General features: G+C 37.5%; 1 protein-coding gene across 1 annotated transcript in view; it reads right to left on the bottom strand.

Annotated features, from left to right (window-relative positions):
* Positions 1-26252, bottom strand: part of JAKMIP3 (Janus kinase and microtubule interacting protein 3) — a 1929353-nt gene that overhangs the window by 1401158 nt on the left and 501943 nt on the right. Inside the window, exon 3 of the mRNA XM_044056811.1 lies at positions 25366-25603. Within this exon, the coding sequence (XP_043912746.1) occupies positions 25366-25500 (135 nt within the window). The 5' untranslated portion in view covers positions 25501-25603. The remainder of the gene's footprint in view (positions 1-25365; positions 25604-26252) is intronic.

Genomic DNA, 26252 nt, shown 5'->3' with positions numbered 1-26252 from the left:
GTATGTATTTATAAATCTGAGGCATATCTAAAATGCACAATCTATTATTTAGATGTTGAACTTTTTCAATATGCATAGGCATGAAACGAATAAACTTTGACCTGGTCTGTGCCGTAGAATTACAAATGCTTATATGCATCTGCAGAAGCAGAAGAAGAAGAAGGTGAATAGATGCTAAAGTTTTATTTTATGTAACACCTAAGTGTAAGACATGATGTACATATGATGTACATGTGATGATATAATTGCAGAGTTAAAACATCTATACATGTAACACCTAGACAAATGGATAAGTTAATACAGGTTTAACCAAACAGTGAATTATTTAAAATTATAAAAAGGAAATTAAGCAAAGTATGTTCATTGTATACATATATAAATGTGTGTAGATTTGGATTATCTTTGCCAACGTCTGTAATAGAAGTACTGCAGTTATATTACATATAATTATATGCTGAAGATAGGTTAATATGGGTGCCCAGTGTTTCTATGTTCCTAAATTCTTTATCCCATGCATGGGTCCCCTTAAACTATCTATTCTCATTAGGGGCAATATGTAATTATCTACCATGGGATGGATAAGGCCAATCTCTAACCAAATGGGATAGATTAATTTGAGCATAAAAACAGAAATTGGCTAGGCTTAAAATGGTCTGCAAGGGCAGCTAGCCTAGTACTTATCTATGAACCTGTGAGAGATTTTATTTATTTACTTATTTGAATGTTATCTTATCACTGATTTGCCAAATATTATATTGACATCCAGTCTAGAAGTGGTTCTCCAATTCATGTCCATTACTTTCCAGGAAAGACATTGATCTCCTGTAACCACGAATGATCAAATCTGTATGTGAAAATGAATGACTAAATGAATGAATGCACACACCTTGTAGCAATTTAGAAACTGGAAAACATTCTGTTAGAATGACAAATGAAAATACAATGATATCATCTGAAGATACAAAGCAGAAAGCTCAAGACAGAATTTTTTTTTTTCAGAAAGGGTGATGGAAAGCGAAACAGACTTCTTTAGTGTACTCAATGCTTTACCCATTTATTGGGCAATATTAATATTTCTCCTTTAAGCTTCTAGGCTTCCTTTCACAAATTAATACATCTCACTTTATTTCTATAAGTGCAGTTGAGGAATATGATGCAGACACAACACCTATGCATTGCAAACTTTTTATGGAGTTTACCCCTCTGATATAAGACAAAGATACACCCTAAGAAAAGCAGGAATCTGCTGCGGTAGGCAATGAAAAGCAAGAAAAGTGACATTTCTTAACATAATACAGAAAAACTACAAATGAATACACATAGAGACTATGTGAATTCTGACGTGCTGTTAATGAAGTGGTATACAGTTCTAAAGATGCAAAAAAGGATCAGTCTGGGATGGAAATTGGACAGTGACTGTACCAGAAAAAGAAGTGACACGTGCCATAAATCATAATGGGTATGCATAAAGGGATGTGAACAGAAGACAAAAAAGTCCATGCATGTCAAGCAGTATGTATCGTAACTGCCAATCAGTGTGCATTCTGAGATACGACCATAAACTTGCAGGGAGTCTCAACCATTTAGGAAGAAGCATGCCTTTTTTTTCCTGCAGCAAACCTTCCAGTTTGCTATACAAATATGAGAAATAAAATACACGGCAGCTTATGAAAGGTATGTATATCACTGCAGTGCTACATATTAAAAAGTCACTGGGTCTAATGTAGGAAGTGGTATTTGCCAATACAAAAGTAGAATGACAGGATATATGCAAAGCTAAAGTAAGAAAGCATGTCCGGGACTGCATGAATGTGAAAAGTAGCATGCATTTTCTATGAATGATTTACATGGTATGGTATTACGTTAGGATCCACTATGAGAACCATAACCCACTGACAGAAAACAGGATAAATCAAACTCAGGGGAGAACACATCTGTTGAAAATGTGGGTGATATCTCTACCAAATCTTTTTCCTATACCCACAATGGACCCCCCCCCCCCCACTTATTAACTCCACTGTCACACAAAGCCCAAGAAAAAGAGAAACATGCATCAGGGATGACAAAATGCCTGGCACAATTGCAATCTCAAAGTAAAGTTAACATACGGAAAAACATTTCAGGACTTGTTATTTTGGTGAGCAGGTACTGAGGGGAGAGTATTCTAGAAGTTTCCATTTGCTGAATGGCAGATTCAATGATTTATAGGCCACAAAGTAAAAGCAGAGGCCTTGATAAGATTTAAACTCTTGACCCTTAGTTTACAAGACCAGTGCTCTAACCCTTGAGCTACAAGACAGCTAATGAATTACCCTTACTCTTTTTGATAGGTGCCATAGGATCATTTACATCCATCTGAGTTACCGCCAACTCAAGCACATGGGGCTACATTTTAATGTCTCTTCCAAAAGACAGCACACTCAGGAATGCAGCAGCTCCCTTATACTGCACTGCAGTATGAGCAACCAATCTACCTGGAGTAGGAATAGAACCCACAGTCCTCGGCACTAAAGGCAAGTGATGCTACCTGTCGCACCACTGCTATTACTGCCTATCACGTAGTGGTTGATATATTTTGGAAGTAATATATATAAGGAGTATGTACAATGAACTATTAGGTGTGGGCAATGACAGGTGTGTGTGTGTGTGTATATATATATATATATATATATATATATATATATATATATATATATATATATGTTGTTGCCTTTCAGCTTTTCCTGGTTAGGGGTCGCCACAGCAGAACTCCGGTCTGCTAATTATTGGCAGTAGTAAAACAAAAACAGGAACGATGGCAAATATGCAGTCAAGCAAGAAAAATTTATTTTAAGCAGTTTTCGTCAGCCCCAACAACTGACTTCCTCAGAAACAATTACAATCAGTAAAAAGTTAATTAAATATACATAAATTTAATAGACAAATACTAATTGCATTCATCAAGTTAAAGAAAAAATTTCAGTTTATATCATAAAAAAGTAAAAGCTATTAAACAGTATAGCTAGCTATGTTGAATACTAAACAGCAAACACAATTGTAAGTATAGTTAAAATGAGACACCTAGATATGAAAGAAATTAAAAAATAGTATAAACCTGCCTGATATAATTAATTGTAAACACAGCGTGTTTTAAATACATAAAACATATATGCTGTTATAACCACAGCATATTTATATTGATTCACCTCTTAAGGCTATTCAATTTTAATACGCTGATAATCGAGCAGGAATCATTTAGCCCCGGGAAGCTGTAAGCATTTAACCTCACTTGACAGGCTAGTTCAAGTTCCTCAAATTTAAGGGGTCTCGGACCTCCCCTACTTTCAATTTTAGCTTGATCAATAACAATAAATTTAAAGGCATGGTCCTTGTAACAGGAAATGTGTTTTGCTAATGCATTCTCAAGTTTTCATTTCTTTATAGCATATTGGTGTTCGTACATTCTGTCACATAGTCGTCTCTCAGTTTTTCCTATGTAGAAGGCTGCACAGAATGTACACCTTGCTAAATATGTAACATAAGTGGAATTCTTCTGTTGTAGAGTTTGTTTATGGCAGGGTTCACCAGATTGGCTTCCTTTTTTTGGAGGATAGCATCTTGGTTCTGTTAGGGATAGCACGATCCATGCTCTCATGTAAGTGCTTTTAAAGTGCATTTGTGTAGGATTCAGCAGTCATACCTTTATTGTCCATCTGCATGGGTGTTGTGAAGTTTGCCATTTCTGTCGTAAGAAGCGTGAAGTTGGCTTTGGAAAATTTTTTACAGTGGTTTCCCTAATGGGGGGGTGGGTGGGATGTGGATGTCTAGGCTGATTAGCTTGTGGTCGGATCTGACCATGAGGAATTGACCTCTGGTGTGGAACACCGGCCCCCATGTTGGTAATGGCCAGGTCTAGGATATTGCTGCCCCTGGTGGGGGTGTGGATAAGTTAATCCAAGGTGTTGGAATTTATGAATTCCAGAAAACGTTGAGCAAAAGAGTTGGTACGAGTAGTTTTCCCAGTTAATGGTGGGGTAGTTGAAATCGCCCATTATTAGGGTGTTGGGTTGTACCCTAATATTTTCCAGTGTATCAAGAAATGAGGTGTGGGAATCCTGGGGCATGGTGGAGGATCTGTAGCAAGTTGCAATTTGGATTGTGGTCTTGCCCAGAGTTAGTTGCAGTTGGATAATCTCTGATGCATTATGCTGAGCAACTAGCCTGGAGGTGTGGATATCCTTAATGAATATGGACACGCCTCCACCTTTAGTGTTTCAGTCCTGGTTAGGTGGCCAAAAGGTGTGGTATGAATTTTAGCCTGGTAATGCAGGGGTGCTCTCTGGAGCCTTCAACCACCCCTTTCACCAAAAGAAATCTGTTATTAAGGGACAACTGGTGAGAGCTTCCAGAATGATCAGCTTGGATGAAGAGTTTTTTGATGAGTGTAGTGTAATTAAGAGTATGTTTCTTCACAGAGGGTACCCTGAACCCCTTTTAGATATGCTTATACAGGAGGTAATGGACAAGAAACGTGACAGTGTTTACATCCCACTTTTATGTGTCAAACCTACTGTGTCACCTATAAGCTCAGGAACCATGTTAGAAGAAACAAATGACAACATTATTGGAACCATTAGTCACGAGGACGCTAACACCCCTATGAATTTCATCACTACATTTAGTACACATAGTAATGAATGCCTAGCTATTTTGAAGAAAAATTGGGAGTTATTCAAAATGTACCCAAGTGTCTATCAAAAAGTAGGTGAAGGTCCTAGAGTGGCTTTTAGGAGGGGTAAAAACCTTAAAACATTATTGGAACAGCATGATAGGGTTGTGGTTAGGAATCCTGGCAAAAATGTTTAAATTGTAATTTTTGTAAAGTTGTGGAAGAAACTAATTCCTTCCAGGTTAATGGTACACTATACAAGCTGAAGGGTAAATACAACTGTAATTCCACTTATGTTACATATTTAGCAAGGTGTACATTCTGTGCAGCCTCCTACATAGGAAAAACTGAGAGAAGACTACGTGACAGAATGTACGAACACCAATATGCTATAAAGAAATGTAAACTTGAGAATGCATTAGCAAAACACATTTCCTGTTACAAGGACCATGCCTTTAAATTTATTGTTATTGATCAAGCTAAAATTGATAGTAGGGAGGTCCGAGACCCCTTAAACTTGAGGAACTTGAACTAGCCTGGCAAGTGAGGTTAAATGCTTACAGCTTCCCGGGGCTAAATGATTCCTGCTCGATTATCAGCGTATTAAAATTGAATAGCCTTAAGAGGTGAATCAATATAAATATGCTGTGGTTATAACAGCATATATGTTTTATGTATTTAAAACACGCTGTGTTTACAATTAATTATATCAGGCAGGTTTATACTATTTTTTAATTTCTTTCATATCTAGGTGTCTCATTTTAACTATACTTACAATTGTGTTTGCTGTTTAGTATTCAACATAGCTAGCTATACTGTTTAATAGCTTTTACTTTTTTATGATATAAACTGGCATTGTTTCTTTAACTTGATGAATGCAATTAGTATTTGTCTATTGAATTTATGTATATATAATGAACTTTTTACTGATTGTAATTGTTTCTGAGGAAGTCAGTTGTTGGGGCTGACGAAAAGCGCTTAAAATAAAATTTACTTGCTTGACTGCATATTTGCCACCGTTCCTGTTTTTGTTTTATTCGTTGTTTTGCCTATTTGTTTGAATTATTGGCAGTAGATTTTCACAGTGCCGAGTTGCCAGCTCGATGCCCAATCTTCAACGAAGGCATGCCCATTCAGGCATGTCTTTCAGAACGCCACTCGATCCGTGGGGTGAACATGCAAACTCCACACAGAAGGCACTCCCCGCACTCCAGCCGAAAATCAAACGGGAGAATCTCTTGCTGTGAGGTAACAACGCTACCGCTGCACCACCGTGGCTACATATATATATCAGGCACATTGATGTTCCACTTACCAGGCTAAACAAGGAGAAAGTTACTGTCAGCTGCCTGTCAGGTGCCAGGATCCACCACATAACGCATGCACTCGGGTCACTCCACAACAAGTACAAATATGACTGTCATTGTCCATGTTGGTGTGAATGACCTGAGACGTACCTCCCTGGACTACATGAAAAGAGACATGGAGGAGCTCTCCGATCTTGTCTCCCAGGCAGGTATGACCCTAGCCCTGAGTAACATCCTGCCATCACCAAGAATGCTACCACAGTACAAGTACAAAATGATTGACTTCAACAATTTGCTAGGCTTCTGGTGTCATTCTAAGGGAATCCAGTATCTGTCTGCCTGTGATGACATGATTGGCAGACCACGATGCTTTGCCAGAGATGGCCTGCATCTGTCGCCCTTGGGATTCCAGGTACTGCCAAGGATCTTGCCACCCCTATAGTGCCTTTTTTAGGCAAGGTTCAAATGACAAATTCACCACCGTAGCAGGTACAAGCAAGCAAAATCTGAGGGTAATGCTACTCAATGCTAGAAGTCTAAACCTCAAAATGCATTCATTCGAGGCACTCCTTAAAATGGAGAACATCAACATCTGTGCAGTGGCAGAGACCTGGTTGAAGGCTCCGGAGAGCACCCCTGCATTACCAGGCTAAAATTCATACCACACCTTTTGGCCACCTAACCAGGACCGAAACACTAAAGGTGGAGGCGTGTCCATATTCATTAAGTATATCCACACCTCCAGGCTAGTTGCTCAGCATAATGCATCCGAGATTATCCAAGTGCAACTAACTCTGGGCAAGACCACAATCCAAATTGCAAATTGCTACAGATCCCCCACCATGCCCCAGGATTCTCACTCCTCATTTCTTGATACACTGGAAAATATTAGGGTACAACCCAACACCCTAATAATGGGCGATTTCAGCTACCCCACCATTAACTGGGAAAACTACTCGTACCAACTCTTTTGCTCAACGTTTTCTGGAATTCATAAATTCCAACACCTTGGATTAACTTATCCACACCCCCACCAGGGGCAGCAATATCCTAGACCTGGCCATTACCAACATGGGGGACCTGTGTTCCACACCAGAGGTCAATTTCTCATGGTCAGATCCGACCACAAGCTAATCAGCCTAGACATCCACATCCCACCCCCACCTCCCCCCAACCCCATTAGGGAAACCACTGTAAAAAAATTTCCAAAGCCAACTTCACGCTTCTTAATACAGACGTGGCAAACTTCACAACACCCATGCAGATGGACAGTAGAGGTATGACTGCTGAATCCTACACAAATGCACTTTATAAGCACTTACACGAGTGCTTGGATCGTGCAATCCCTAACAGAACCAAGATGCTATCCTCCAAAAAAAGGAAGCCAATCTGGTGGACCCTGCCATAAACAAACTCTACAACAGAAGAAAGAAACTGGTGCAAAAAAGAGTAAAATCCCATGATTGGAGGAACTCCCTGGTCAGCCTCAGTAAGAAGCTGAGATCCCTCATAAAATTCTCCAAAGCTAGTTATGAAAACAAAATCGTCACTGATTCTAAAGACAACCACAAAGCATTCTATAGCTATGTCAAGAATCTCAATGGCAACATACAGATCTACTCTGAGTTACAGCACAATGGCACTAAATATACAGAACCAACTGATATTGCCAACATCCTGGCAGATAGGTTCAGTGCTAACTTTGCTCCTCTTCATCCCCTAAAGGGCCCATCTCTATATCAGAAGAATGCAAAGTTCCTGTAATCACGGCTGCACAGGTAAAAACCACACTCTCCAAATCCAAGAACACAGCATCCATAGGACCTGACAACATCCCAGGCTGCATTCTACATGAACTACAGAATGAGCTGGCACCCCACCTAAGCACCATGTTCAATCATAGCCTCACCTCAGGCTTTGTGCTCACTGAATGGCGCACAGTGATGGTTATCCCACTCCACAAAGGGGGAGCCGCCACAGACCCTGGGAACTACCACCCCAGTAGCCAGATGAGCCTGGTCTGCAAGGCCATGGAATGTATCATCATGGAACTTATAAACAAAGACATTGGTAATCTCCAAACTCTGGACCCCACCCAGTTCGGGTTTGTAAAATGCAGATCATGTCTCCTAAACCTGATTGACTTCTTTAAAGCAGTCACTAAAGCCGTATACGAGTGTAAGGTGGTTCACACAGCCTATCTAGATCTCAGCAAGGCTTTTGACACCATCCCCCACTCTGGAATTATAGATAAACTCACTAAACTAGGTATAAATCCTTATATCACAAGATGGGTTGCTAACTGGCTCACTGATAGAACTCACACTGTGAAAGTAGCAGACTCCATATCTGACTTTGGACCAGTGACAAGTGGAATACCACAGGGTTCAGTCCTGGGTCCTCTCCTATTTGGTATCTACTTTTCTGAATTACAGGCTAACACAAAAGGTCTTTGGCTAAAAAGTTCGCAGATGACTGCAAACTAGGAGCAATAATTGTAACTCCTAATGATGTGGACATCCTACAAAAGGGCCTCACTGAGACAGATGCCTGGTGTCAAAGCCATGGCCTCAAGCCCAATGCCAAAAAGTGCATTCTCATCCCCTTTGGTAAAAACTCTGTACACATGAGCTACCACATAGGTGGTAGTCTATTTAACACCAAAAGTGTGATAAGAGACCTTGGTAAACAGGTGGACAGTAGTCTCTCCTTTGATAATCACATCACCACAGTAGTCAGGAAATCCTTCTACATGGCACACCTCATCACAAAAGGTTTCTCATCCAGGAAAAAAGAGGTCATTGTTCCCCTCTACTCATCACTCATTAGACCCATTATAGAGTAGAACGCCCCTTTTGGTATGTACCTCACAAGACATCTACAACAACTGGAAAGGCTGCAGAAATACCTCACAAAGAGGATTACTGGCCTCAAACAGATGCCCTCATGAACCGTCTCAAAAAACTCCAGCTTTACTCTGTCACATATCGCCTACTCAGAGGCGATCTCTACCTAACATACAAAGCTATGTCAAACCCAGAGCTGTTGGACATGCTCCACTTAAAAAAATCTCAATCCCTCCAAGCTACACGCTCTAGGGACCTAAACCTTGTCACCACAATAAACAGAACATGCCGAAAGGATAGATTCCTGTCCCACAGACTTCACATACTCTGGAACAAACTACTTGTCTATATCAAACAAAGCTCCTCATTAGCACTCTTCAAGAAAAATCTTGATGATTGGATGGGAAATAGGAAATTTACCCCAGGGATCACCTCTGTCGCTCTGCTCGACAGGGGCACAGGAAAATAATTTTCTTGGGTGGCGAAAGCCAGGGTACCTTTTTGGCTAGGCTTGTATAGACCCTAGGGCCAATAGCCTAGTACCTACCTATGAACCTATGAAACTATATTGTTTCACTTTATAATCTAGAAATACTAAAATATCGAATTTTTAGTATTTCGAGACTATAAAGTCAAAAGTGCAATTATGCGAAACTGCATAATATCGAATGTGGAAATATCGAATCTGCCATTGTGTTGTCATGTTCATGACGTGTGGTGCGGTTTGTGGATTTAGCTGGGGATTCAGGTAAGTGATGTTCTTGTAAGGATATTGGGTAGGAATTTTAGTGTGTGTGAGTGTGTGTAGTGGTGAGTTGTATGTATCTGTGTGTTTAGTGCGACGGAGTTAGTACATATAAGCAGCAGGGGGTGTGGGGGGGTGCAGGAGGGCTTGCCCCCCTAATTATAGGTAGGGTAGGTGAGTTTGCCTGTTATGTTGTGTTTGTGTGTGTTGTTTTGTTTGTTGTAGTGTTATTAGGTAGGTGTATGTGTGCTTGTTTTTGTGGTGGTGTAGGTATGTGAATGATCATGATTTTGAATTTCACGGTTGTGGGTGTCATTTTTTTGGCCTTTCTGCTTTATAGTTTCGAGATACTAACATTCGGTATTTTAGTATTTCGATATTATAAAGTGAATCCATATATATGTATTAAATAATATATGTGTGTGTGTGTGTGTGTGTGTGTGTGTGTGTGTGTGTGTGAGTGTGTGTGTGTGTGTGTGTGTGTGTGTGTGTGTGTGTGTGTGTGTGTGTGTGTGTGTGTGTGTGTGTGTGTGTGTGTGTGTGTGTGTGTGTGAGTGTGTGTAGACATTTTAGGAGGTGATAATTATTGGTACAGTGGCAACAGTTATGAAGGACAAATAATTCTGACTTCATGGTTATGAGGCCAAGGTAACCAGTTTAAAGTTAAAAACCATATGACACATTACATAATGTATTCAGCAGAAAAAGGTTAGTTCTAGTTTGTGCAAATAATATTAGTGAAATAAACCTTTCTGGTTTTCTTTTGAAAAAATAAAAACAGGTCTGGAAGTGCTAATGTTTGACTTTTAGGGGGAGCTTGTTTAATAGTGACAGGAAGATTTTACAAAACAGTATGTTCTTTAAGTGAGGTCAGCAAAGCTAGTTCACAGGCTTAGAAGATTAATCATTGCAAAGAGGTAGTGCCTTCACTCATGAAAGGGCTCATTACCCAAGTTGTACCATCAACGCAAGGGAAGCGGTGGGTGAGTGGAATGAAGAAACGCAGGAGAAAGACATCATGTCACCTGTCTGTCATGATAAGTAAACGCATATAACAAGAGGGCCGAAATACAAATGACAGTGTCTGGTAGGTGGCAGCAAGCTCATTAAATAATACAATTATATGAAATATAGCACAGGCGAGCAGGTGTGTGATAAGTGTGTGTTGTGGCATTCACTTATATGCATTGTATTACATAGCTGTAATTGCACAACTGGATTGCAAATGGCTGTAGTGCAGAGCCTAAAGTCTCTCTTCAGTTAAAGGATGTTGCCAAGCCTTGCTTATGCCCTGACCAAAGAGAGAGAAGTAAGATGAAATGTCGTAAATAACATGAATGAGAGAAATGATTGTAGGAAGTGAGACACATGGCAGGTGATGGTTGATAGCTAAAGAGTAGTAAAAGCGAAATTGTAGAAATCACATTCTGTGCTGCACTGCTTACAGACGATAAATCTGCATCACTTGTTCAGGGCAGGTGAAAGCATTCTAAACATAACCAGGGCATAAAATATGCTTTTAACAACAACTTTCTTTAACCAGTGTACTTCCTCTCTGCCTCTGCATCCTACTGACATTGGATCTGTCACTTTATTACACTTTTACCAATCGTGACATAGAAACAGCTTAACATTTCAATAGCGCACTTCAGTCACAACAGTGATCTCTACACTACACAATATTACTATGATCATGGCTGATCCTATACAAAAGTTCACCACAAAGCACTTTAGAGAATGATGAAGTTTGTATCATATCGATCACCCATTACTAACACTTCAAAAAAACAGACGCGAGAGAACCAGGTAATCCAAGAATAAAACACAAAAGTAGCATTAATTATTGAAATTGCTATACCCAGTGATTACAATGTTTTACATAGAGAGATGCAGTCATAAAATATCAGGATCTGCAGGCAGCAATGGGAACAATGTAGAAGAAGGAGGATACCCAGACAGTTCCAATACTAGTAGGAACAATGGGTCTCATAAAAACAACTTATAGATAAACTTAGACATACTACAAGTACATGTAACTCCATATGAATTGTAGGAGTCAGTTCTGGGCACATTGCAGCTGCTAAGAAGAGCACGTTTGGCTAACATCAAAGATTGAAACAATGCTATTTTAATGAACTTTAATCATACCCTGACTTACAAATGTGGTCCATTCCAATCATGGTATTAGAAACACAAAAGACTAAGAGAAATTAAGCAGAGGGAAACAAACAATTCAAAATGCAACTTTTACAAAGGGCTGGGTTGGGAGGGTGGCCTAATGGTTAAGGTGCTTGCCTTGCACCACAAGGTGCAGGGTTTGAATCTCACAAGGGATAATTGGCTAGGCTTAAAATGGCTCACAAGAGCAGTTAGCTTAGTACTAATCTATGAACCTATGAACCTATGGCATGAAAAGTCTACACAAACATAAATGAGGCAGGTACGGCTACAAGTACTTTGCAGGCTTCCATTGCTTTTTCTTTATAGATCATCTCTAACTAAAATAGTTTGAAAAACTCAGAACTTTTGCTACAGAGACGTTACAGAAGATAACGGAACACTAGAGCAGCAAAATTGGTTATTTTCATCAATCACTAGGATGCTGTTCGATACACTCAGAGATTTATGCAAGAGTATGTTTAGGCTTCTACAAGGCTGTCTTCAAATCCTGGAAGGCAGCAGAACAAGTCTGTTCATTTTTATGGCAGCTAAATCTAATCCTTATTCAGATCACACACCACAGCCCCGGCAAGACACATATACCTGTCACCCAGTTTGAAGAATGTGTCTGAGAGCTTCACTGCAAGTGCGACTGGAAGTTTGATTGCAACACATTTTTTGCATTTCTGCCACAAAACTTTCAGAGAATATGACAGCACTAAATTTGATTGTAATACCTTCAAGCAACACAATTCATGATTAAATGTAAGCTTCAAATGCTCAACTAAAATGTACTTTACTACAGATTACCAAAAATTCAGTTCAGCTTTACATTAATATTTCTAAGGCAATTAGGTGCCATGCCTCCAAGCCTACAAGGTTTGTTAGATTTACTGCATATTCCCTTCTGTATATGCTGCAAACCACTTCTGTGACAAGGGCACACATAAATGACAGCACTTAAAAGGCCTTGTCTTCTTTTATTTGCAGAGGAGGCAGGTGGGTCACCTAACAATGTAATGAATTTGTTTTGCAAACTGTTATACCCAGGTATTTCAGTATCAATGAACCATATTCTGGTTAGAAGAATAACACATTATTTTAGTACAGGCATTGTATTCCAATTCCTGTTAAAAATGAATAAAGCTACTAATCATAAAAAATACTAACGAGTTATACCCTTTTTAGTGTATTGTCAGGATTTTATAAGTAATCAAGGAGGAATGCCTGGCAGGTAAGCCATAATTTATTGGAGTTATCTGCTTATTTCTCCTTACTGCTTAAGAATATAATTGTTGCACATTTAACATTTCTGTAGAATATGGCAGTTTCAACCAACTATTTTTGAGCTTCTAATTTAGAACGATTTGACTGTGACAGAGAAAACTATGTGCTGATTTTATTGTCTGGGCAAAAATTAAGTATATATGGTGTGTGTGTGTGTGTGTGTGTGTGTGTGTGTGTGTGTGTGTGTGTGTGTGTGTGTGTGTGTGTATATATATATATATATATATATATATATATATATATATATATATATATATATGGGTCTACCTGAGATGGTCGACAGGCCATATGATCGACACTCATTTGGTCGACAGTTCATTTGGTCGACAAGCAGATTTGCCCCCCTCTCCAATGTTGTGCGACCATGGAGTTGATATATATAGTTAGGGGGGGCGTGGGGTGCACAGCCCCCCACATTGGGGGGTGTGGGGGGTGAAGCCCCCCACATAACATGTTTGTCGACCAAATGAATTGTCGACCAAATTAATGTCGATCATATGGCCTGTCGACCATGTGAAGTAGACCCATATATATATATATATATATATATATATATATATATATATCTACTTCACATGACTGAAAACTCACAATACTACTGAATTTCATTTGACTGAGACAATACATAATTTTCAAAATACTGAAAACTCATTTAACTGTCTCATTATACTGAAAGCTTACAATGCTGAATTTCAAAATACTGAGTTTTAAGCCATAGAAGTGCTGTATGTTTCCCTTCACCTATGACTTGCCTGTGATAATAAAACATTACTGAAACTTAAAGTGCCGACTGTCAGAATACCGACAGTAATATAGAAAGTATTGTTGTAGTGTTTCTAAATGTGAGTATGTCTCTTTACACTTTTATGGCAATATATGGCAGACGTATCGTGTGCACCCAGCAGTAGTGACAGTGTGTACAGTACTGTATGGTAAGTAAAAGGTATATGCCTTTTTTCCCACTATAGTGCGACCCTGTGTTTAGTATATATAGTTGGGGTGTGTGGGGGAGGCATAGTCCCCCACCTAATTTGGTTTTATATTGGGCAGTTTCTGTTAAGAGGGTAAGTAAGTACTTTTTGGAAAGACTTAGTTATTGGTGTTGTTAAGTGTGCATGTCTATGGCTTAAAATTCTGTATTTTAAGTTTTTAGTCATATGAAATAGATATATACATACACACACACACACACATATATATATATATATATATATATATATATATATATATATATATATATATATATATATACAAGCACACACGTGATGGATTTTAAGGTATGCTGCAGACAATGCAACATGCAATACAGTGTGGATATAAAATAATACAAAACAGTGTAAGAAACTTCTCTGTGTGGAAGATTTTCAGTCCATATATCTCTAGTTAATCATTGTATATTAATCAGATCAGACAATAGTAGTAGAAGTAGCGAACTTAAACTCATCTTAAGTAAAAAAAAATAATAAAAATATATAATTTGAAATATTGTACAGAATTACTAAGTATTCCAAAGTAATCCAAGCCAGGCAAGCAGTCTGTTTCCAGTCAAAAATCCTTCATTAAGTGCACAGACAAGCAATCCAAGTAAAACAAAAATAGAGTAATAGTTTCTTCACAAGCTTTCTAAATATATATATATATATACTTTTTTATCAGGCATGGGAGTGGTTTATTGTGCTGTAAAACAAAGTGTTATTGGCACACACTTTAAATTCACATCCCTTCCTCCATACGTGTGACATTCGAGCTGGTCCTGCCCTACTTAGTAGCTATCATAATAATATAACCTTATGTACGTTAAATAAAATTTATAATGATGTGGTACCTCTTATTTAACCAGATTATTAAATAGATTATTAAGTCTGTGATTTTATCCAAGATAATATACTACATGGTTGGAAATATATCAACCTTAGTCCATTTGGCAATCAAAAAATATATATAAATATATACATATACACTTTGCATGTAAAAACTCAATTGTAAAAATCATATTCTATTTTCTTAACCTATTGTTAACAAAGATCACTTTCGTCCTTCTAGACTTCTTCAGGTCTGTGTACAAGAACCCTAAAAACTATCTAGAAAACTATTATTGTATAATCAGTTAGTATTGTTATTACACATCATTTTGAATAGTGGAAATAAGCCTATTGATGAAACTATAAAAAGGCCTAGCAGCTATTGTCCACCACCACTACATCAAACATTAGCTGCTTTTGAAGTGAAATGTGAAATGGATGTCAGGAAACTACTTAAAAATTCAACATGTGTACCAATAACACTTTGTTTTACAGCACAGTAAACAGTAAACCACTCCCTTACCTGATAAAAGTATATATATATATATATATATATATATATATATATATATATATATATATATATTTAGAAAGCTTGTGAGGAAGCTATTACTCTATTTTTGTTTTACTTGGATCACTTATCTGTGAACTTAATAAAGGATTTTCGACTGAAAACAGACTGCCTGCCTTGCTTGGATTATTTTAGAATACTTAGTAATTCTGTACAATATTTCAAATGATATATTTTTTATTATTTTTTTTTTACTTAAGACAAGTTGAAGTTTGTTACTTCTACTACTATTTTCTGATCTGATTAATATACAGTGATTAACTAGAGATATATGGACTGAAAATCTTACACACAGAGACGTTTTTGGACCCACTATGTTGTTGTTTAATGGGTTGTTTGAGACTTTGGGGATACCATGGATATTACTTGTTTTTTTTATATGAAATAATACCCTTCACAAGCACTTTTTGGGCTGAGCTGTGGCACTGTTTAATATCTAGAAAATGCTACATATTCAGGAAGCATATAGGAATTAGGACATGTAATGAAAACGGGCAAATAACTTACTTCCTTTTAAGGACTGGTATCACAGGCTGATAGTCTGAGACTTTTGTCAAGATGGACACAATCATTGACAGTGGCTTCTATACACAGCTGCAGAGTGTACACCAAATTCATTGTGGTATAAGAGTAACAATGTAAAAAAAAATGCAAACATCACTTCATAAAGACAGGCCAAATAACACAGAGAATGAGATACTTTGTATTAGATATTAAAATAAGACCTTTAAAAACACCAGCCAATTACACTACGAGTGTGGAAAAGTAAGTTGGAAGTAGGATGAACCTGCAATACAGAAACAGTGGGTAGACATACAAAGCTACAATGTGCTGAGCCAATGTCATTTTAAACAGAACTGGAGTTAGTGCAAAGAAGTCCACCTAGCTTGGGAAGGGTGGGTGGTCAGGGAGAACTAGAGAGGCAAACCATTTCCCACATCTCCACCTTGGTGTGGATACAAAACCCACATCTAGAAAAAAATAAATTTTGAGCATCATTTTTAATGTCTAAAAGGCATTTAGTCTTATAGGTCCAAATGATCTGGTTGACCTGCCTGTTCCTAACTGTATGCCAATATGTAAGGGAGTTTTTACAGAAGGGGCTGATAAGGTCCTTTGTGTGCTAGGGAAGGTTTATGGTAGCAGCTGTTAATAATGATTTTACAGGGTGCAACTTTGTCTCCTAGCACTGTCATGTTCTGGGGTGATAATGGAGTGAATCACCTTTCTCATCAACTTAATTACTAGGGGTGGTAGTCCGCATGCGCTGAACTATAAATCATCCAATTCAATTGCTAGTTGTCTGTATGGCTATAGTAAGATCTAAGGCAAAAATAAAGCATTTGTAAAATCAACATTGGTTGGAATCCTATCAACTACTAGCACTAAATGGGCCATCGCACTTAGGACTGTATCCACTGATTACTAGGTGCTTTAGAGATTAATTTCTGTACATATGAAGGGAATATTCTTATTCTTCCTGTGCTATAGTAGCATCTAGATAAATCCTTCTCAATGTTCAATTAATTTATTGCATTCCAGCAATAATATCCTGTTGATCCAGTAGGTGGCAAATAACTTTAGTTTTATGTGCATGCTTTTTGCCAGGGCTCTAACAGTTGCATAGTTACAACTAATAGGGCATTAACAGTTACATAAATTAGTTAGCTTAAAAATAACAAAATGAAATATTAATCAGTACATACGTAAGTGCATAAAAAAACAGATAAAACTACTTAAAATAGGTTGAAATAATAATAATAGTAATAATATCAAATATCAGTCAAACCACAATTTGTGCCAAAACTTTTGTAAAGAAAAAAAATAGTGAGTACAAATAGCTTAGAAAGTGATACTTGAGTAAAGGCCACTAAAAGAAAACATGATTGATATTATTTCATGAAAAGCTAGTCCAAATAGGAATGTCTTCTGAGATTTGGCCAACATAATGCACTTTGTCAGCCATCTTGATAGCAGGTTCCATAACTGCAATGCACCCTATGGAACTACTAGAAGTCCCAAGAAGGCAGACTGCAGCTCTTGAAGATAACATTATGGCTTTATGAGCTCCTTTAGGGAAATGGCACTCAAGCTGTGTATGAAAAAATAAATAAAAATGAAGATTTTAAACACCAGAAGCCAATGTAAGCTCCTCAGAACTGCTGCAATACATTGGCAGCAAGATGTAAAAGTAAGTAGTCTGGCAACAGAATTTTGTACCAGCTTCAAGCAGACAGCATCAAGAGGCTCCACGGAAGGCATTACAACAGTCCAGGCAGGATGAGAGAAACTCATGAACACCTATTGAGAGAGATCATGTTGAGGAATGAGGTGTTTCATCCTGGATATATTTTGCAGATGTAAACATGAATATTTAAAAACAGATGGCACCTGCTCCCTGTTATCCAGAGTTGTGCCTATGCACAGTACTATTGCTAAAATATAATATGCATGATGGGGGTGGGGAAACAGATGAATTTATCACTGTAGCATCAACTGACATGGCCTCGGTTTTGCAGGTGTTAAGCCTCACCCTTCAGGGTACAGCAACTGAAACAGGGAATAAACCACTTGAGGACCATAAAGGAGAGACCAAGGCAGTGTAATAACTATTCAGTTGATGCCATCATTCCTGATGTCAAAGGCTGAAGAAAGATAAAATAAGACCAACACAGACTAAAATGCTTATTGATCAGCAGATTATTCAGTAATCAAATTAAAAATGCAACAAGAATGAACATTTCTTCCTTGTGCCACCTTACCCTAATTCCAACCACATACACACTCCTTTACAAACACCATCTACCTAACCACTAAAGACGCACCTACACATGCACTGACCCACACACACACATCGGACATACTAGTAGCAAAGCAGAGCACAACATCTACCAACCTCCTAACCCCTTCCCTACCCATAACCTGCATACTCCACTACATACACATAAATCCTGAGTGCTAAAACATTCAGTATAACCCAATGTTTTTGGCATTTACTACTCACGCACTTCCAATATTGACCCTTCGCACTTCAGTCTGTTGGTAAATCATGTTCAGTCTACTGACAGGTACCCAATAACAGCAATAAATTGCTCATATATATTTGTATTTACTCTTTTTTCTGTGTGATCCAAGTTGTGAAGGCTGCCAGCGTAGCTAGATAGAATTTTATAAATAATTCTATGTCATTTGTAAATATTAATATAATCCACAGGCTTGGTTTACAAATGTAAAGAGAACTATATGTTATGATTAAACTATATGTTGTACTGAGCTTCAAAAATGTAACCACAGTGCACTCTGCTGGAAGAAAGCTGATAAGTCAAGCATTGTATAACTGTTTGATCTCAAGCTCTGAGACATGATGTCTGTGCCAGGAAACTCTTTCTATTGTCTTGATTTAACAGATAATTAATAAGGTTTTACATGTATAATGTCTTTTATTGCTGTGGCTACCTGGCCAGGTGCAGCTTACTTCTTCTTCTTTCAGCTGCTCCCATTAGGGGTCGCCACAGCGGATCACCTGTTTCCATTTCTTCCTGTCCTCTGCATCTTGCTCTGTCACACCAACCACCTGCATGTCCTCTCTCACCACATCCATGAACCTTATCTTAGGCCTTCCTCTTTTCCTTTTACCTGGCAGCTTCATCCTTAGCATCTTTTTCCCAATATACTCTGCATCCCTCCTCAGCACATGTCCAAACCAATGTAATCTTGCCTCTCTGGCTTTGTCTCCAAACCTTCCAACCCGGGCTGACCCTCTAATATACTTATTCCTAATCCTGTCCACCCTCGTTGCACCCAGTGCAAATCTTAACATCTTTAACTCTGCCACATCCAGCTCTAACTCCTGCCTTTTTTGTCAATGCCACTGTCTCCAAACCATATAACATAGCTGGTCTCACTATCCTCTTGTAGACCTTCCCTTTCACTCTTACTGGTACTCGTCTGTCACAAATCACTCCTGGCTCTCTTCTCCACCCACTCCATCCTGCCTGTACTCTCTTCTTCACCTCTCTTCCACACTCACCAGTATTCTACTCCCTGCATCCTCACCATTAATCTATCCTCCCTCTCATTCACAGACATATATTCTGTCTTAGTCCTGCTGACCTTCATTCCTCTTCTCTCTAGAGCATATCTCCACCTCTCCAGGTTCTCCAGGTGCAGCTTACTAAGAAATGTAAATGTTCAGTTTCTGTGATCCTGGGAAACTAAATCAGAGCTGTTAAGAATGATGTAATCTGAAAAGACTCAGCAGTACTGTGTTATTAATTTAAGACTTTCCCAGAGAGAAAGAGAAAACATGTTGGATTTTGTCTGAAGAACATCCACTCAACAGCTTGCTCTGTAAGATATTTATTTAGAACAGTGATTTCTCTTAGAGATAGATAGAAATAGCCAGATTAGTCTAGCTGTTTTCTATATTTATGTCAGAGATCAGTCTAGCTGTTTTCTATATTTATGTCAGACTATTCTACAGTATTATTTTGAAGCAATTTCATGTGATTTCTGAACTTTTGATTAGCACTGTGTTGAATTGATGAGATTTGTCTTGTGTTTTTATCATTTATTATTGAATATTTTTAAACCTTTCAACTGTGGCTGTTTTGTGTAAAGGTAATTTAAGCTCTTAGAGTACATTGCATGTATTTGGTGATACTGTCCAAGCCACTCCAATAGTCTTGCTTCTCCGTCACACTTACTATTTGGATAACAGTAATATTACACAGTGAAATTGGTCACCCTTTAGTAAGGGCCTTATTAGTAGCTGATAAGAGTAGTTGGTGGCAGTGATAACTACCTTATAGCCTGACAGGAGGGGACATAGATGGAAAACCTGTGCCAGCCTTCCCCTGGAGTGTCTGTGTGTTTGTATATAAACCAAATCTCAAACTGTGTGTGTGTCAGCTACTTGGGCAGGGACACAAAGCACTGGTTAGACAGAGAGGGTACTGGAGGTTTTGGCTTTACTACTCGGCTGAGATCTGAACCTTATTGCTGTGCCAGTGGGAAGTCTTATTGGGGATCTGGAGAGAAAGCAAGAAACCAGCCCCAGACTGACTGTGATCCCTGTGTGCTCTTAAGGGAAATTGTACTTTACTGTGTGTGTACTTGTTATCCTTCCCAATGTGCACATCCCTCACTGGTGCTAGTGGTGAGGATTGAGGCTCCTTGATTACTGGGCCAGTGCACGGGCATCACACAGTTCATGACTGATAAGGTCATGTGATGCAGCCCAAATATCCAGTCAAAAATGATAAATAGATAAATGAAAGTAAGTTAATTCAAAGTAGTAAGCTGTACTTGTACCAACAGTTGCAAACATGTGGCCAGGATCAGATACTGAGCTTTACCCTCTGTAGAAGTAACAAAACTTCTACTTAATGCAACACTGTGTTGCAGTTGAAGATATTAGTCATTTCAAGTTCAGGGCTAAGTCATTTTGCTTAATCATTTGTTATTTATAATAGAAAATGAGCTACTAATGTTGCGCACAATGAGGGTGAATGTTTTGCATTTTGCCATTGGCAATACCAAAGTGAGTCCACCTGTAATATTTTTTCAAGTAGGTAGGGGCTGGTGACAGCACTAACGTTTGGGTGAGGGAATTACATATGCACTAGGTAACCTCTTTTTAATTTATTCTTGACCAACTTTCATGTGTTGGGGTGATTCTTAACCTACATGTGCATGGGTGGGGGGTTTCAAGGAATCCTACAGAAGAAAATGTCAGGTTAATTTAGTTGTTGCTATGCTCACAGTGTAGAGACTGGAACACTAAAGATTATGACTATTATGAACACCTACACTGCTAGGGAGATGGATGCATGCATGCATGCAGTACAGGTGCCAGGAGGAAAGGTGTACAGGTACTGAGGATCACAGAGTACGAAGGGTGGACTAAGGAATAGAAGGCAATGTACTGGCAGCACTAATGTTGACAGGAACATGAGGGAGATGAGGGAACTAGAAAAGCAGTACACAGAGCAGAGCAAAAAGCAAGGTGTCATCTACTAGTAGAGCTGTAGCAACAATGCAGATCATAGCAAGAAATGTAGCTTTCTGGTCAATGGAGGGGAAGAAAAAGAAAATATCTTAAATAATAATAATAATATCTTAAATTGTAACGTTTGTTAATGTCTGTTATGTACTTCACAGATAAAGATTCTAGTTGTCCACTGATGTACTATGTTCTTCATCTGTAAATATGTTGTAAGTAATTGCTATGTTAAATTGTTAATCACTATGTAATCCAATGTAACTACTATCTGTTTACTTTAACTGTGGAGCTTTTCTCCCCAGGCCTCCGCTGAAAATGGGACCTACGTCCAGTCGGACACTCCCGGTCAACAAATGTAAATAAATAAATAAATAAATAAATAAAATGTTAAATACTTAATTGGTTAATTAGATTTTGGATGATTATGTGCCACTGCCTTTTCTTATTCCAGTTACATGTACTTGTTTCGACGTATCTAATGGATGCGATATCCTGGGTCAGTATTTAAAATGTAATGTTATTTAGTCCTAAGGAAATGCATTTTACTGGATTTACAATACAAATTTAGACTGCAAAAGCTATATCTAATTCACATTTTAGCAATCTGATTATTAAGTATCATACATGAATAAAGAGAAAAAGTGATGTGTACTTTTTATATAATGTCTACGCCTTGTTTTTTAGTTCTATTCTGTTTTTATTATTAACAAAGAGTCTATGTTATCAGTTGTTTCTTTTGACCACCAAGAAAAAAAATGAGACAGGGTGCCTGAGGATACTAGTAACCACCAAAACACAGTAACAGGCACCACCAAGAGGCTGACAAAATACCAGTACAGGCAATGACTCGGAAGGAACAGCCGTTTATTCAGTTACATGAACGCAACACTCCCCATGCAGCGTTTTTGTCAAACAAGACTTCTTCAGATGTATAAATGAATCACAAGCTGTTATTCTCCTTATATACCCCCATAATCCATGTTGTGGGAATGATGTATTTAGGAATGGAAGCTGCCTAAATGCCTACGTTTTCAGCTGTTAGTTTCCTGAGCTGTATGTTGTTTTTTTCTGCTTTTGCTTGCGTGCTTGCTTTCTCTCTCGCTCTCCCTCTCACCAGTGAATGGATTGATGCTCAATCCATTCACTGGTGTGTGAGAGAGAGAGAGAGAGAGAGAGAGAAAGCAAGCAAGCAAGCAAAAGCAAAAGCAGAAAAAAAAAAAAAAAAGCATACAGCTCAGCAAACTAACAGCTGAAAACGCAGGCATTTAGGCAGCTGCCATTCATAAATACATCATTCCCACAACAGGGATTATGGGGGTATATAAGGAGAATAACAGCTTGTGATTCATTTGTACATCTGAAGAAGTCTTGTTTGACAAAAACGCTGCATGGGGAGTGTTGCATTCATGTAACTGAATAAACAGCTGTTCCTTCCGAGTCATTGCCTGTACTGGTATTTTGTCAGCCTCTTGGTGGTGCCTGTTACCGTGTTTTGGTTCTTTTGACCACAAACCGCTATTTTCATTCCAGGATCTGTTTGCAGTAGCTGCCACATCCACATCTGCTGCAGTGAAACAAACTTCTTCTACTTACAAGATCACAAAGTAAAAATAGCAAAGCTTGAACTTTGTGGAATTCACTGGCAAAAATGATGTTTTTCCAAGGGTTATACTTGTCCAAGATTTATACTCAAGGTTTACTTACTAAATAATAAAAATAAAGAACTAATACTACCCCACGATTCAGTCCTTTATAATTCATTCTCAGTTTTAGACTTTATTCTTTCATGTTTCTCTCTTTCACCACTTATACTGATTTTCACACGATGCAACGAATTATAACATAATAATCAAAAAAGTAGTCACCAAACATCATTCTTCTTTTCTAGACCATATAAAGCTCTCTTTCTGGTGAACACCTGCTTACCGTCTCAAAAATGAGGCTTGCCTTGCAGATACTTCTGTCCCTGAACTATTTCCAGGGAAAATTATATCTATAGGTGGTGTAATAATATACGTTATGTACAGCTGAACTTGTTTTTGCTTAGTTCATATATTGTTGTTCTCCCTTGCATATTCTGATGTATGCCTGTAGAATTATATTGTGGACTTTAGATGATTTAATATTGTATGTTCTGAATATTTTTATGGGCTTTCATTTAAATGGGCTCTTGCAATTTGTATCTCTCTGTCAAAAAAGTAAAATAAGACATGATCGTGTGTGTAACTAAATAAATAAAAGATACTCCTGAGGACCTTAAAATCCAACCACAACATTATATCTTAGCCTCAAACTGTATAAGTGCATTAAAACTGTAATCAATGTAATCTACAAGAATGAAATAAAATTATAAAATATTTTGAAATATACCAGTTAAGAGATGCTGGTAAGATAGACACAGTGCAGTACCAGGTCTTACTTATAGTATAGGGACATACATTGAAACCACTGGCGGGACCTTCTGTTAGCATACTACTGTGTGGTTGGATCTTAAATTTAGTCATGGTCAGTGTAATGTTTTTAACAACAAAATAAGTTCTACTTCTTTGCTCACCTTTCCACATGTACAAAAGAAATATATTAAGAAAAAAAACTCTTTAAGGTAACAATATTCTACTCAATAAATATTTACCAGGGCCTCCAAACAAAATAAATGTAATTAACAACAAATGACTGAAGTTAGGAATTACTTATATTTCATATATAGGATGAAAAGCATGCTATAAAATCCCAACTTTAGTCCATAACTGATTATATATCACAGTGCACCCATTAAATATTTTCATCAACTCTCAACAAGAATTTCCTGATGGTTTGTAGTTCTCGTCTTCCCTTCAGAGTTGATTGCCACATTATACAATTTCTGATATGGTAGCAGAATATTTAATTGCATGCATTATTGCATGGGTGCCTGACTAATCATCAGTGAAATTGGAAACCACAGCCACTGAAAATACATACCTCTGTCAAATAAAACTGAAACAGTAAAAAAACATACAAACACTGCTATGCAAATTATTTCCTGTTTACCTTAATCTTCAACATATTAATACTAAACTAAGTAAAACCCAGGTAGAGATAACTGAAAATACAAAGTACAAAAAACAGACTATGAAAATACAGCAATTTCTTCTACAAAATAAAATGCTTCTGCTTTAAAGCTCAACCTTTCAAAATAAAGAAGGAAAGCAATAATTATAATCCCGTTAATCAAGAGACATATAAATATAGCAGTGGGATCATTATAATAATTAAGATATTTATGTCAGGGGCACTGCACCCACAACCTCTAAACTGTATACTAACTCCAAGATGACCCAAGTGAAAAGCCGAATATAGAGTAAGCGAAAGAATGCAGGAAGACTACACCTTAACTTAAGATGAAACATTAACGATTCATTCCTTACTGAAACAGGTTTGACATTATCAGTTTCTTTTTCTAGCACAATTTCATCATTTCACACACGTTTTATTGGTTTACCATGAAAAACTCGCCACTCCAAAGTTCAGTTCCAGCTGTGTGAATCCTGCAACAGTCAGAATGTTAAATGTCAACAGTACTGACTGTGAACTTGCCCCTTTCTGGACCCATGTTAAGGCTTGTTCTTTGGTCCAGAGCAGTAGGGGGTTTCACTGTTGTGTTTATGCAAGTTGGTATTCACCATGCAGACTTTCAAGGAAAGGATGCGGCAATATGTGCACTCTACCTTTCAAAGTGGCGGGATTTTAATAGTAAACCCATTTTACTATAGTGCACATCATAATCACTGTAGTTCTTCTGCCACAGTCTTCTATAGGAGGGATACAGTTTGAATTTATCTTTATATGGAGTTCCCATATCCCTCTCTGTTTTTTCCATTGGAGCAATGTTAAGAATAAAATCATTTTCTGCAGTTCATTTTATAGCACACAATTTTTATAGAGTTTATGCAAGTACAGAAATGAATCATAGATGTATATTAATAGTGTAAAAAGACAAAAAGAAAGACGCACACCTTACTCTTTTCTTGTTGAAGCTCTATTTGTATATCTGTAAGTTTTGCTCTGAGTTCTTCATTGGCAGCTTGTAAGGCAGCTAAGGTGTCAGGTTTTTCTCCCTTAGCACGACTGCTGGCAGCCTTCTTTGACATTGTGAGATGGAGTGACCAAAAGGGTGAATCTCAAGCAGAGAGAACCCCCGTTCCAAGGCCCGAGACGTTTCTTCTCTGCTTCTTTTCAGCTACATTTTGTTCTCTGTTCAAGACAAAAGGCAGAGTTATTTCCAACTACATGTTTTACTTTTAGTTATATAGAATTATACTGCATATGTTAAGATGACAGAAACAACATCTGTAGTTTGCAAACCTTCCATTCTGAAGTCAGAATTCTTGCACAGTGAAATATAACGCAATATTAACAATGTTCTTCAACTCACCAACATTCCATGTAGCATACAATTATCAGTCTGTTGTTCAATCTCATGCTAGTCCTGCATTTACATTAAGTTGGCAAACATTACGGTTTTAGAACTTTAATATGTGCCATTAAATGTCAACCATATATGTTATATATATATATATATATATATATATATATATATATATATATATATATATATATATATATAAAGAGAGAGCTTTAATATATGCCATTAAATGTCAACTATATCCTATATATAATATATATATATATATATATATATATATATATATATATATATATATATATATATATATATATATATATATATATATATATATATATATATATATATATATATATATATATATATATATATATATATACATATATATATATATATATATATATAGAGAGAGAGAGAGAGATTTAATATGTGCCATTAAATGTCAACCATATACTATATAGATATATATATATATAT

This window comes from Protopterus annectens, chromosome 14.part0 (genome assembly GCF_019279795.1).
Source record: "Protopterus annectens isolate FY-2018-M chromosome 14.part0, PAN1.0, whole genome shotgun sequence".
Lineage (NCBI taxonomy): Eukaryota > Metazoa > Chordata > Ceratodontiformes > Protopteridae > Protopterus > Protopterus annectens.
Note: the sequence above shows the minus strand (reverse complement) of the source record. Positions and strands in the feature narration are given on the sequence as shown.